At 37.4% G+C, this 15863-nt stretch overlaps 1 protein-coding gene and 1 pseudogene across 1 annotated transcript; both read right to left on the reverse strand.

Annotated features, from left to right (window-relative positions):
• Positions 1–1742: 1742 nt before the first annotated feature.
• LOC138720394 (cytosolic beta-glucosidase-like) lies at positions 1743–3082 on the reverse strand (annotated as a pseudogene).
• Positions 3083–3104: 22 nt separating this feature from the next.
• Positions 3105–14899, reverse strand: LOC138720395 (cytosolic beta-glucosidase-like). Its single transcript, XM_069856576.1, is given in 5 exon segments — positions 3105–3225; positions 3227–3275; positions 8229–8456; positions 12599–12671; positions 14810–14899. Coding segments are annotated over 5 exon segments (561 nt in total).
• Between the last annotated feature and the right edge of the window lie 964 nt (positions 14900–15863).

Below are 15863 nucleotides of genomic sequence, written 5' to 3' on the forward strand. Positions count from 1 at the left end.
TTGCAGTATAACCGAGCTGAAAACTTGAAATGGGTTGCTCATTTGTGGGTCAGTACATATGGAGTGGCCTTAACAAACTGTTTACTCAGAGTCACAGGAGAGAAGTTACATGGGGATAATATTACTGGCATTTCTTCATAGAGTGCCTTGCAGCTGATGGCTTTAGTATTTTATATTATCTTTGCATTCACGCACCTGTTTCAACCATTGTTCCACCACCCTTTTTTACTGAATAAAATGATAAACATCAATCCAGCTTAATGTCAAGCTGCATATATAACTAAACCCATGCAAGATTGCACTGATTACAGTCAGACTGCATATACGTTTAAAAGCTTTTTTGGACTGAACAAATGGCAAAGGTTTATTTTACCCAACTTTTGATGTCTTCCATACAGGCATTTACCTCAGTCCCCGTCTTTTCCTTACTATGCCTGAAGAGAACTGTGTCAATGAAAGCACTAAGGTGTGATTCATCAGACCTACTGTAAATGTTTACTTCAGGATACACCATTTTACATCGCAAAACAACTAGTTATAATAAATAAATCCCATTTCATCAAACAGTAAAGATCATAAGTCAAATACAGATATCCTGCCTACAACCTTATAAGCAAACAAAAGACCTTGACAAAACTGCTGTCTGATGCCAACTATTACTCTCCAGACATGGCTGGGGGCCAGACGTGGCACAGCCCAGGAGTGCTCTCCAAAGGTAGCTAGAAGATAGTCTGCCTTCTTCAGATAGACACAAGACCCACCAGTTGGTTTCAGTGCCAGAAAATGGCCCCTTGCATTTTCTACTTAGTTTAAGAACAAAAGTCAATTGGCATGGATGACAAGTCTAAATTGCAACTTCAAATGAAAAGGAAGAAGATAGAAAGGTTTATTTTAAACAAACATTTTAAAGAAAGTAAGGATCAAATAAAGAGTATAAACATAGCGAAAGCAAAAAAGGAGCATGAAGATGTAAGAGTGACTACAAAAAAACTATCAAATAATGATATAATATTCATGACTGTGACCAAAATGTAACAGGGAGTTTAGCTGTTATCTAAATAAACCGTCATTTTAAAATACAGTTCATTTGATACACAGTGAGAAAATCTACTCCCTGTAAATTACCTCAGAGAATACTAACAACAGAAGGAAGGCAGGGAAAGAATTTCCAGAAGACCAGGAACTGTACCAATTTTGTTTCTATCAAAACTAATGGTAAAGCATCTTTTTAAATAAAGAGCTTCACCAATGCTGAACGCTTTCGGCCATCTTGACATAAAGGCATAAGATGAGCCATAATGTCTTGATGGCCCCATATAGGAATGGATTATTACATGGACCTCATTGTGTATGGAAGGTTGTACTCTGCAAGAATATTACGAGATATAATGGTCAGGTTTTCAGGTGCACTCAACATTACATCCTTCATGATGAGAAGTATGAATGATGAGCACTTTTGAAGATCAACACAGCTGCTTTGCTCAACAAAGACCTATGGCCCTACAGTAATGAATTTAGAAATAATGTATGAATGGAGCACTTTTTCATCAGTTTCCACCCCAGGAGAGGGGAGCAGGATTAAAACTACCTGCTTTCCTTTCAGCTAAGCATTCTATTCTCTAATCATATCACTTTAGTCCAATTTACATGAGTTTTAGCTTCAAGAATCATTGATCATTGCTGAATGCAAATAAGCACAAAGTAAAATTATATTAAGTTTGCACAATTGATCTTTCATCATTTTAAATGGTACCTTTTAAAATTTCCTGTAAAATCAGTCTGAAATACTCCCAACGTTGACTGTCATCAAGTAAAGCAGGGTCACTTTGGGAAAAGTGATTCTCAGAGATGTAAATTATAAGGTTATTATATGTATCCTAGAACAAGGGAACAGAAGTTTTATTCAGAACAGATGTAAGAAAGCCCATAAAATCAGATGCATTACCCTCTATCTTTTCTAAGCTAGAAACTAAAACTAGTTTTCATTAAATTGCACTGACCCTATTAACTTAATTTTCCATGAGCTGACCTTTTATGACTAACAATGGAAAAGCAAAACTGTGCAAATATCCATGAAGACAGTGAAATGACTTATTTTAATGAGAAGACTAAAATATCTTCCTTGCATTAGCATCTGCTTATTGTCACTGCTCCTTAACCCACCGGTACTAGCAGTCACCACACATCCCATTGCCAGGAGTAGCTGCATGCCAGGAAAGCTTTACTGCTGGAATCAGAAAGATAATTTCTGGAGTTCAAAAGATGATATAACACTGGTGTGTCATTTTAAACTGTAAAGTAGCTATCAAGTACAAAGGCAATAGGAAAACACTAAGGCTTCTACTCTTTATAACAAGCATACAAAAATTAAACTAAAAATCCCAAGGTGACTTGTTTATTTATGTCTTGTACAATGTCTTACACCATCCAGATTGGCTCCTTAAAAAAAACCCAAATCACCAGTACTCATTGGATTCTCAGGTCCCCTTATTGGCCAGATAACAGTGGCAAAATGTTCCTGTGAGTCTTTGTTTTTTTCTTAATTTAACATAGAAGTCATTGCAAACACCATGGTACTACAGCCAGCCATAAACTTCCAGTTGCAACAGGCCAGGAAGGATCCATTATTTGCTCAGCTTCACAGTTTCTTGAAACACTTAGCCTTATGTCTTCTTCTTCTTCTTGGTTTTAAGTTTAACATTTCAAAGCAAATAAGCCAGCAGTACCCAGTACCATCATTTTCCCCTCTCTAGTGAATTCCAGAAGCCTCAATGATAAAGTAAGCCTGCTTTGAATCCATTGCAAAAACCTGGGACTTTGTGATGTCTAGATATTCCCCATCGGTAAACAGTGTCCTGAAAAACTCATCTAAGGTAAAGGACAGGTACCCTTTAGCTGCTTTTTGCTCTGCTACTGAATTCACAGAAGTTCTACCAATCCAAGTTCAGAGTTACAGACACAAGTTCATATTGTTTTCTCCAAATATCACAACAGAGTTTTTATCACATTCTAAGCTGCCTTGTAAACTCTGGTACCAATCCTGGGGCTGTATCTTTTTCACAACCACAAATAGCAACAACATAAAGCCTGTTAATACTAAATCCTTAGTGTCCAAATGTTCTGAAGCAATACTTTTCATGAATATTAAAGGTCTCAATGATCTTTTCAGATCTTCAGACACCTTCATCTCCTAAAGAATGAGGTAAGCCAAAGTGATACAAGGAGCAGGGTAGCATTTGCCAGGTTACTAATGATTTTGCTGTAATTACCCACTCCTGAAAATATTAGAAGAAACAAAAAAGGGTTAACTTAATAACTTTATTACACTTTTAACACATGAAGAAACCTTACTGCACATTTACTCTGTTATGAGATGCAAATATTTCCTCTCAACGGTATGCTGACTACTGTTACAAGACCCCCGAGTTGGCAAAAATGTTCAGCAAACAAAATTTTCCAACCAGGCACATAAAATGAATTGAGGATGCAAATCTTCAAAATAGATCAGTGGGCAGCAACTCCCCAAGAGAAACATAATTCTGATGGGTGCTGGTCACATGAAAATATAATCCTTTCATTTAAATGCCTGAATGGCAGCCTGGCTGCATGTATAAGATGAAAGTGTGTTAGAGAAGTCCTGACACTTGAGAGCCTGACAGGCAGATTTGCTCTAATGGGAGCATTTCTCTCCTTGAGAATTATATCTTTTAAAAATTTTAGTGCCGCACTCAGCAAGGTAACTAAACTGATCTTTTGTCATTTGAACTTGGTTAGATGGGTGAGCTGTTTCCTCTAGATTGTCCTGTTCTCCACCACTGTCTGTGCCAGCATCAAGGCAAAGAAAGTGCTGTCAACACATTCAGTATTTTGCAATAGTGTGAATTCAAAGGTTTTCTCATTAGCTGAGGTGTCTTACCAGATCTATATGACATTTAAGGCTGTTGATTGGGCTCAACAAAATTTTAAATAGAGTTTAGGGCATTGGTCTCTTTAGCCACCAACTTGGATAGCTTGGCAATAGTTTATCCAAAGAACTGGTTCTATTCCTTTTACACTACCACTACTGCTGACTGCTCAGTCCCTCTAACTGCAAGAATTAACTCACTTCTCTAAGAGCTCATGACTTCTAGCCTTTCTTATACCCCTTTATAAGACAGAGATCAACTTTAATTTCCTGGGTGTGTTGTTAAAGCTGGCCAGCACTGGGGATGTATTTCTAGAAGATTAAGAGGAATTCACCTTCTGTTCAGATTTAGCTGTGGCTGACATGAATATGTTTCCTAAAGGACTATTTTTATGCTGCTGAGAGGTCACTGTCAGTTTAAATATCAAGATACCTTAAGCTGTTATGGAGACAATTTTAATTTTGCTTACATACAAACACAACTACATTGCTTTTAAGCCTTCTGAAAACACTAGATATTGCAAAACATATCATAAGCTCTTGTTCAAAGAGTGTCAATTAGCTTGCTTCTCTACTTTAACTATCTGGTTTAGTGAGGGAGTTGGAAAAGGCCAACAGTGGTTTTGAATTATTACTTGTTAAGCTAAGAGGCTCCAGCTAAGAATAGGTCTCCATCATGCTAGTGAAATGTAGAAATTAGCCTTTGTTTCAGAGACTTGGGCTCAATTAACCAAATCTAAAATTCTTAAAAATTTTGTGGGTCTTAGGCTACCACATATCCTAAGACACAGGTGCTTATGAAATGTCCCAAGGCCTTGCTGTATTGAAACCCAAAACTGAGAAAGTTCTAAAGAAGTTGAGAACACAACAGAAAGGAGGAGAAGGAAGACTAAGTGGCAAAGGTTAACAAAATATACATGTAGGAGGTTATGTATGGTTTAGATTATTATTCTTAACAGTTTCTGAACCAGAGATTTTGTTTAATCCAAAGCAGAAAACTTGTTCATTAGTAAATAAGTCTGTAAATAAGTTCATTAGTAAATAAGTCAACATAGAACCCTATGCTACCTTCTTAAAAAGACAGTATTAAACTTCGAATTATCCTAACTTCAAATGACTGATTGTAAGGATTTCTGTCAAATGGCTTTTTAAAGACATCATTTACTGCAGCAATCAATTATGAACCCCAGATTTAGATAGTGCCTTCTTGTAAACAAACAGGTGCATACACATCCTTTAGCACAGCAAGACTCAATAAGTTTGTTTACAAAGTAATTCACAGTAAATCTCACAGGTAGTTTGTGTTTCCTTCTGGATGCAGTACCAGAAAAACACATTAAATGCTGAGGAGATACATGCCTGTGCCTGAGAATGCACCCATGTAAAAGAGGAGGGAATATACCAGATTTCTTTTTTTTTAAAAAGCAAAATCTTGCAATTTGCAAGAACAATTAGGAGCAAATACAGTTTGTTACTGTTACTTTTGAACAGGGGTCTATTTGACTTCAGTGGGACTGGGTATATGTTAACTGTTCGCTGTTGGGACTGCAAGGTTTGCTGTATAAGCTTAAATTGGGGAAAAGGATTTCCTTTGTTGGTACAGGATTCTGTTCTACCTTATTGAGAATAGTGCTTGACTAGAAGACAATAGCATTTCTTATTCTATTTTTCAGATTATAAATTACTTAGAACAATTTATAACACTTGAGTCTAACCAGCTATCATTCATTTTTTACATCTCAATTAAACACCAATATTGGATAAGATTTATGCTTTGTGTTAGGAAATTAAGAGAAATAGAACTCCATCCCTGAAAAATGTAGATGTCAAGTCTAATTTCCAGATTTTCTCATACCTTCCAGAGTAGCTGGATCTAGTTTCTACGGCTATATCTGTGGGTCAGCTGGAAGCAGAAATATAGAGCAAAATGTTCCTCTGAGAAAGTGTGTATTTAAGTGTTTTGTGGAAACACCTCAAAATTTTGGGATTACGGACATTATGGAACATTTTGTGACTGGAAAGTGAAGGATTGTTCTTTTCTCGTTTCTGTCGTCTTCCCTCCCCATACTAATTTCCTACCTTAATGTTGAAGTGAGGCACATCAGACTCTCCCAGGCCAAATATCCCATGTGTTCCACTTCTGTCTCCCTCCACATTGACGTTTAGTGTTTAGCAGCTAACCTGTGTGGAGCTGGGCACCCAGGATAAAAATAATTGTACATAAATACTTTAAAAACAAACTTGGTATGAGTTATAACCTAAAACCTGCCAAATCTTAGAAACAATACACCTACAGTATCACTGCTTTAAAAGATCCTACCCCCACTGAGTTCGAAACAGAATGGGTTTAAAGGTTTTCAAATGTCCTGCATCTTAGGTGTGAAATTGGTAGTGAATCAGTTGGTGTGAATGATTTTATTTGAAAGGACATTGCTCTAAGCTTTCTAATTCTTCACATGCTCTTTGTAAAAATGTTTATATAGAAGATGATGGCCTTTCCATGCTATGCAGTTACAATTGCTTCAACAGATCACTGCACAAGAGAAGTGAACTCCTGCCTAATGAAAGCTGGCCTACTTGGAGTTCCTCCAATGCCCTTTTGCTAAATGTAAAGTTCATAATATTAATCAGACCACTACTTTACTAGGGATCAAGTGAACACTTTCTGAAATTACAGCTGAGTTTTGTGAAAATGTTAGCTTTCTGTACCAAGCGCATTCAGCATGTCTGCTTGCCACTTCCCATTCTGACATCTAAATAACAAAGCCCGTTCAGTAGGCAGCTCTGTGATGTTGTACGGTGCCGGCAGCCCCAGCTAAAGGAATATCAGTACAGGAAAGAATCATAAGGACTCAGTCAGTTTTAAATTCAACACAGCACAAAAAAACATTCCTAGGGAAAGGCAAGCTGTGCCTGTGAAAGTGGGCTGTATTTTGTAAAATTGGGTGGCAAAAGAAAGGCTTCCATTCAAGCCTTTCTGGGTTGCTGGCATGGTTTTTGCAGTCATGTTCTGCAGAGGGAAAATGGCTGGTTGGTCTGTTTACAGCAGATCTACCAGCTTCCCCTTTCTGAATTCTTGAAACAAAGGCTCCTTCCACTCTCTGGTGAAAACTGTAATCTGCAGGATGCAGAAGACGGGCTGCTGTCTATTGAACAGTCAAACTCTACATGACAAAAATTCTGCAGAGAAATATTGCTTCTGCTGGTATCTTCCTAGTACAGATCAGGATAACTTGAAGAGCATTTTCTGAGAAATCCTTTCCCTTTGTAGCCATCCATCTTTGCAATCTTCAAAACAATGGAAGAAAACATTTGCCAAGGCAAACACTGTCCCAGAAGTACAATGATATAGATCTTCTTCACGGAACTGAGATTTCAAGAGTAGAGTAGGAGACTGCATCAACATTCAGAAGCTCATCCAAATCGACTTTGCTTTTTCCTACTTGGAACATTATTCACCCAGCATACAAGAGACCTCAGCCAACTACTTTGATTTTCCCATCCTTTCTGGTTCAGCTTCAGTTGCTTTTATTCTTCACAGTTCTCTTTATATCTTCTTTCTTCCATCCCCTACATTCTGCAGGCAAAGCTGCTATTTGCTATCTTTTCCTAGTATGTCACCTTCAGCTTTCCCCCAGCCCACACCAATGGAATTAAAATAAACAAATCAGAAGTGTAACAAATTTTATATCTGACTTCTAGCAGTTTAATCAGTTTGTTTATGTGCTGTATCCTCTTTTACTTTTTCACTGCCTGCTGAGATTGTGAAAACGCTTCTTCTCAGAGCAGGGACTGTCTTTTGTTTGTCAGAGAACTAAGCACAGTTCCTAGCTAAGTGTGAAGAAACCTCTCTAATTCGCTAAAGAAAACACCTAGGAAAAATGTGTCCCTCAAAGTAAAATAGTCAATGGGAAGTTCAGTACATTAGAGTATACTGATAAACTATCTAAATGCACTTGCTAAATAAGAGACGTGTCTATTGTAAGCCATCCAAAAATATCCTTAAGGTTAGGATCCTTGTAAGTATAAAGATTCTGATGAAGCAGAATGATTTAGAGTTACAATTAAAAAAAATAGAGTAAGCAAAAAGATACATAGGTAACATAATACTAATTCTATCCCAAAAGATTGTGCTATCCAAGGGGATCTGGAGTATTAATTAGGAAGTTGTTGCAAACCTATAAAAAATCATCCCATAATTACTCTGAAAAAAAGTTGCAATTTCAAAGCTACACTGCAGAATAGCATACTGGATTAATTATGCCAGACTGCAGCAATAACCTTGAATTAAAGCTGCAACCTTCTATTTTTAAGAAACAATTGCCTTTCTGGTTGATGAAACCTGTCGTCCCATCAGGTAACAGACGTGACCAGGAAAGAGAAAAGCGATAATGAGTCAATCCAAGCTGTTTGATACATTTCAAATCTTCCTCCCACAGAGTGTAGCTGCCACAAGCTACATCACCAGTCTGGTTCTTGAAAACTCGATCTCCTCCCTGATGGGTGAATGTGTCCCAGCCATTAGGGCCCCTTCCATCTGCATTCTAGCCTTCTGCTTGAAAAACAAAACTTTGTAGTTACACTTTTGACATCAAAAGGCATATGTTGAATGTAAATATTTATGACAAAATAGGCGCAACCCCCTCAAAATCCTAGCAAAATGAGCAGTATTCCCTCCCTCTTACATTACTTAAAGTAACTAGGACCTTTCAAGCATTAGTATACATTTGCATTAGGTTTGGCATGTATTTGTACTTTTGCTTGCTGCTCATTATTTGAAAATCCTGTTTTAAAAAGCATTCAGAGTTCTGACACTTTTCATACTTCCTCAGTCAAAAACCAGACGTTTGCAACTCTTGAGATACTACAGGTTTTCACAAAGGACATTTTCTAACACAACTTCCATCCATAAATGTAAAAGATCAGTCTATACAAAAGAAAGCCTTTAGGGTATGAGAAATACATCCAACAAATAGGCACTTATGGCGTTCTGGATGTCCTTTGAAAATCCTGACAGTCTGTTAAAAAGAAAGGAATGCCATTATGAGCCATGGCCCTAGGCATATACAAGCTGAATTAATAGCACAGCTCTGCAAAACTTCAGCTTTGTGCTTAGCCAAACGTTCACAGAAATGAATTTTGAATGCTCAAAATCCCTGCACCATTTTCTTGACTTTCATAGTTTGGGGAAATTTCTTTGCAATCCAAAATTGAGATAGACTAATTACCTCTAAAATATTCAAAATTTAACTGTTATTTGAGTTACACAGTACTAACGTTACATAGTATTTAAATCAAAGAAATGCACCTTTGTTCATGACAAGTTTCTTTGTCTTTACAGAGCAATACTGTAACTAGAGAAAACATTTCATTTTCAACATGGAGCACTTTGTAAACTTACACCTCTGAAAAGCGTGATTTTATCATAAAATTCCAAATAACCCCAAAATTGCTGACCTCGTTTAGCAGCAAGATGTTTCAGAGCCTCAGTGAATGCACTGTTCCAGGGTTACTCTTTAGAAACTAAAATGACATTGTGTGTTAAAGTCATGTATAAATTAAATATCAGTTGAGCTGTAAGATTAATAACTATATAATAGCTACATATCAATCCTCAATAAAAGTGTTTTAATAATCAATTAGTATCATAGAAATTAGAGATGGAGGAGAACTATTAGGAGGTCATTGAGTCCATCCCCTGCCAACACAAGATTGCTCCCTTAAGTATATTCAGTACTTAATACACATCTGTCTTATTAAATCTAAGTTTAATGCAAGGTTAAGCATATTGAAGACACTCAATTTAAAGCATTACTAAAATTTGTAATATCACTTCTATAACCTAGCTTTTCAAAGATCATTGTCACATTTCATGTTCTTTACAGAATTTTATTGCAGCACACGAACACCAATACATCTACATTTGGTTGGTCAGTAAATTAAATTCTTATATGTCACAACCTTCAAAGTAGGTCAAATTTTAGATCCAGACAGTTTAAGCTACTCTTAACCTCAGATTTTATCACAGACTCTGTGCTCTCTCTGTATACTCATTGGAAAAATGCAGTACTAAAAGTTTTCTGTATCCTGCTTCTGATTTCAAATATGCCTGCTGAAATAAATAGTCATTTTAGAGGAATGGAAGAAATAACAAATAACAGTAATTCTTTGGTGGTACCTGGAATTTAGAAGCCTTTGAAGCCAGACTTCCTGCACCATATCGATATGATGTAGCTCCTTTTTCACTATGGTGCGAGTGAAGGGAAGTTAAAAGATGCCATAATGGGCAGCTAACAGACCTTCATTGAAGAATCAGCAGCAAGAGCAGATGTTGAATGATTTCTTTTTTGTCTGCCTTTCTCCAGCAAAGGAGGTGGATGGGAGTGAGTGAAGCATTTGATTTTTAGCAGAGTATGACAGTGCTACTCCAGTGATCATTAACCACTATAAAGCCCTGATGGTGGCTGTAGCAAACAGACCCACTTCCAAGCGTTGCATACGCTGTTGGAAGAGCCTCTCAGTACAGTGTAGAGTATCTGAGCTAGCTAAATGAAGTGTAGGAAGCAACATAGCCAAAGCAACAAAAAGCTCCACGTTCATGAATGTACCCTGCTGAGCCACAATTAGCCTGCACAGAACTCTAATCTGCTTCAGTGAACAGAGCTTGCACCTCTAAGCTTGCTCAGAAGCCTCCACCATACGCAGCAGTTCACAGTGAAGACATACCCTGAGTTTTAGCAAGCTTCAGGGCCAGAAAAAAACAGTGATGAGGAACTGATTTTACATTTCAAATGCATAGGTGGAATTTAGCCACCAAATCGTCATATAACGTGTCATGAAATGATTAATATAAATTATCATGAAATGTGATGCATGTTCCCTATTCTCTGCATTTATTGCAATGGAGTAAGATAGAATGGGTTTGTATTTAAATGAAGCTAGTGAAGCAGAAACATTACCAATCAAAAGTATTTAAGTTTTCATGTATTATTCCGAGTTCGCTTTTCTTCTAATGCAGTTGTGCTTCTACCTTTTAGAGTGAAACTTTCTTGGCCTAGTATCTGCCCAAATGGTGAAATTTTGTTTGAATTAATGTAGTTTAACTATTTGGCATATGAAAGAGTAGAAGAAAAGTACTTTTACCATTTATAAGAATTTTTGCAACTTTCCTATCTCTCAAAAAAAAAAATCAAGCAGAGAGTTGAAATTTAGCATAGAAATGGCCCTCAGTAAGAAGTGCTTTTGAGTGTTCTGGTGCAAATTGATTTTCATTTGACTGAGTCATGAACCTTTGAAATCTGCACTTTGAGCATGCAGAGTACAATTGGTATGATTTTTTAGCACTTTGAAATATACAGAGTGAAGAAGGTTGTGCTATGCATAAATACATAGCTGACTGTAAAAAATAAAGTAGCCTGTCAGCCCTTGCCTCATCCACTACGTATCTTGTCATATGTGCAGCAACTGAGTTGGGACTCTACAAGAACTACTGCTTCAATCATGATGTCTGTAAGTCATAAGCTGCACAGAGCAGTTTCCAAAGCTTTCAGGAGGAGGAATTCCCTGTTGAGTTTCTTACTTCAGTGGGAAAAGGGTCATTTGAGTAGTGTCTAGACTAGATTATGGATTTTTTTTTACATTTCTCCCACTCAGAAGTCTTAGGAAAACTCATTAAAAATACATTGAGAGAACATTAAAGCTGCACATCTAGACACACAAAAGGCAGGAAATTATAATGTCATCCTATATACACAGACAATTCACATTTTAAAAATTAGTAGAGCTATGCACATTGCAGGACTCGAGTTAAAATCTGACCAGGAATATTGATTTCCCAAGAACAGTGAGCTGTTCAGTCTATTAGGTGAAGCTAACTGAGCTTGTTAAAACATACTAAGCATGGGCAAGTACTCTTGCTTTCAGCAATAACCAAGAAGCGAAGGCTACATCCTCAAAGGCAATTTTAGATCTACAACTCTTATTTAGGTGCTAAAATCAATGGTAGCTAAGTGTCTGTATGCTGCAGGGTGTAATATAAGAAAATTAGATCTATATGTATTTTAAAGGTCTCTAAACACACATTTATGAAGGGATAAAGTTTGAAGGGATTATGGTTGTCAGTGTCCCTGTACCTTATGGATTTATATTCCCTGATCTGCCACATGTTTTCGTATCATACTGGGTAAATCACATTATCAGCACCTCCATTCAGTTGGGAACATGATACATACACCCTGGAGGGGGGGCCTCCACAAGTCCATCTGCTAACCTCTCAGTTCATGTTTTTCATATTCTTTGAAGATTAATTCCTAACCAAGGAACCCCTGTAAGTACCAATAGCTGACGTGGTAGTTCTTCCATCCAGTTTTGGAATAACTGATAGTAATCTACTTATTTTAGGTCTAGAGAAAGGAAACACTCAAAAACTAGTTGGAAAATTACTTTTATCTGTTTTCCTCCCTCCCACCTCAACAGCTTGTGAAAGATTTCCACTACCTAGCCATATTTCTGAGATTTGAAACATGTTTTCCCCTTTTCTTACTGCTCACACCAGAAGTGTTTAAACAGAATTTTAGATTTGCATTGGAGGTAGCATCTACTTAACAAGGCAAGGATCAAACACTCTCCTTCCTGGATCTAGGCTTTTCATTCACTTAAAACTTCCTTAGCACTTCAGCAGCTAAAAATTGACACCTTCAATTTGATATGCCACTGTAGCTGCACTCCAAGCAAATCCAACTGGAAAAGCAATATCCTCCAGCACATGCTGCAGAGGACAGGCGAATACACAGCATTATGCGATGCTATGGAGATGTGGGTTTCATTTGCAGACAACGGTTTCTGGTTCAATCATTCTTCCACTTGTTACAAGCTGATTCTATACTGAAGACAAAAACAAACCTTGTGATGCTTCGCACACTGAAGGGCAAGTCATGCACTTTGCATATCTCCAGATTAAAGCAGAGAGGTTCAGTCAGCTAGCAGTGAACGTGGAAAAGTCAGCAGTGGAAGAGCCTAGTGTGCTCACGGTAAAAGGGCTCCACCTAGTACAAAGCATTAGTACACAAAACAGATCCCTGTTTCCCTTCACTTCCTTCTAAACTCCCAACTCCCACCCACAGGACTTTGTGGACCCTCTACTTAACATAAATCCTTTAGCCACTAGGCAAAAGGTCATTTCCACCCCTTTCAGTAAGCTTTAAAAAACAGCTCTTCTTTCCTAGTATCAAATTTGTTTTTACTTTCCCAGCAGCAAAACAACTGGCCTGCAGTGGGTGAGAAATCTTGTCACTTGATTTGAGTGGAAACCAATGAGTAGGAGAGGAAGATTTGTATAGGAGTACAGACAGAACAGCTACCTTCCTCCTTCTTTAAAATCCCATGGACGATCTTTTTTTTCTAGAGCAGAAATGACAAAGTTGTGACATATGTGCCAGAGTCAGCATCTGCAAAACAGCCCTCAGGTCTCTTCCTCTACCTTCTGTCAGTGCTGTTAGTGCTCTTTTGTCAGCAGGCTGGAAGGGAGCAGCAGCAGGCAGAGAGTCTGGGCACAGCTGTAACAAGTGGCATAGGCTGAAAGTAGTTTACTGTCCCTACCCAGAAAACCACAACATCCTGGTATATTCGACAGCATTACTGAGATTTTTTTTTTTTGGACTTGCAGGAGGTTTTTTCTCCCATTTATTATAATACTATATTTACACTGCTTTTGCCTTAGGTCAGTATCTGCATTTACTGGACTGCTAAAGCAATAATGCATGATCACTACTATTTTTTCTACTTCTTTACTTTTCTTGTACCTTTTTGATTTTGAAAACTTTCGAGGTGAGGACATACACCCACAAAGCATTATACACATAATTGGTATTTTCTTTGATAATGAAAGTAAGACAAACCTTAACATACACAGAAAAGCCACTAATACAGTTAATGCACATCGTTTTGGCAGAAATACACACAATGCAAAAGTCAACTTCTTAGGAAAAAAAAATCCTTTGCGGAGATGCAGGGAAGCTGATTTAATTTCAAAGCGCACATTGCAAAACCAGACGCTGCAGATGCAATGCAAAATAAATCAGGCTTTCACAGCAGGCATGCATTTCCTCAAGTGTCTTTCACCAGAAAGGTAAAAGCCCCTTGAATACAAAGGAACAAAGGGGGAAATGAAGCACAACATACCAACTTGCTCCCAAAACACATGCTGACACATGGTCTAGGCAAACACCAAACCTATCCTTTATGTGTTTTATATAGATGACTAAAAACTGGTGCAATGAACGAGTTAATGTTCTCTGGCTGAAGAAGCCTCCTCAGGCTTTCATTTGCTAGAAGTCAAGCATTGGATAGTTAACAGCAAAACTCATCAGGGATACCTTAAATCATGATTTATGGGTATTAATGAACTGGAGTAATTATGCATATTTTTTACATCATTAAATGTCATTGGTAGGTACCTTTGAAAACGTAAGTGACACTAAATCTTTTCTCAGAAAATCATACAATTCAATTTCACAAGAGATATAATAAATATGTAACTCAATAATACTTGGAGAGAGGCAGACAGAAGATAGTAGCAATAAAAACCCAATAAAAAGTTTTAGAAAAATGCTTAACCATAAAAACAAGGCGAAAAAGTGTCACTGCTGATTCTCTAGTAGGAATCAACAGAGACAGAGATGGGTTTTAGTAGAGACTGAGTGGGAGGAAAATATTCCATAAGCAGTCTGGGGAAGAGTGAAAAAACTTGCCTTAGAGGTTAAGGCAGATTCACAGTAATGAGATAGTAGTCCACATCAGATAAGCAGATACTGAATGATGCAGAGCTTAAAATTTCAGAGAAGTTGACTTTATAGCAGCTAATCTCAAACTCTCCTGGCAACCCAATTTCTAGTTCTGTGATCCTACTTCTGCTTGTATTTCTGGACTCACGAACCCACTCATTGTTGCAGTACCGGGACTTGAAATTGTATTTCCATGAGGCCCACTGCATGTCATGGCCCTTAGGATGCACTTGCCTTCTTACTCTGATAGTTTTCCCGACATCTAACAAATAACCTGGCTCCAACTCCAATTTCAATATTTCACTATCCTATTGTTCTGTTCAACACATATAAGTACAAAACTATAAGAGATCTCAGTTCTACCTGGAGGCAATTTTTTTCCGACTAGGTTTAGGAGTTTTATATTTGCACTGACACAGACTATACATGACTAAATGAGCTCAAGCCAAGTATTACTAGGAAAAGATCAAGCAGCTCTTCGATATCCAAATGTATTTGGACAAGGATGTAAAGATATTTTTGGCAAGCCAATAAAGACCAACAGTAATTGGCCCTGATGCTAAGGGTTAACTGCCTGACTTTATAAAATGTTAGGTATTATATTAAGCTGAAAGATGATCAGGCTTTGTTGTTGGGCACTTAAGTCGTGTGGGATTAATTATTATCAGAAGAAGTGTATCTTGTCAAAAGGAGTTTTTCCTGACTGAATCAATGTTTCCTAATTACTTATTATGAATATGTTTAATAGTATTAACTACAGGATTTAGAAATTAAACTTTGAATGAGTTGTGAAAATTAAAATCTCTTTCCTGAAATTTTACATTGTGCAGGAACAGAAGAAGGATATAGCTACTTTGGAAGCAAGACCCTACATCTCTGAAACAGCCAAAGACAGAAGTTCACATATTCTATGAGTTGTCTTTGAAATTGCTACTCATAAATTTATTTTCCCTCCCTGGCAACATAATGGAACAGATATTGAGAAAACAAATTTACTAAACCACTTTGAAGTCTGCCAGACAAACTTGATTTTTCAATCGTAATACAAAATTAATGAATAGAGAGCAGAAGCTACACTGCCACTTGTCTGAATTTTGGCAGTAAGGGGCTTTTAAAGAATATTTTTGCATTGAGCTTGAGGTGTTCTCAATTAAGTTATGGAGACAATTTCCACCTTA

Source organism: Phaenicophaeus curvirostris, chromosome 4, assembly GCF_032191515.1.
Source record: "Phaenicophaeus curvirostris isolate KB17595 chromosome 4, BPBGC_Pcur_1.0, whole genome shotgun sequence".
NCBI lineage: Eukaryota > Metazoa > Chordata > Aves > Cuculiformes > Cuculidae > Phaenicophaeus > Phaenicophaeus curvirostris.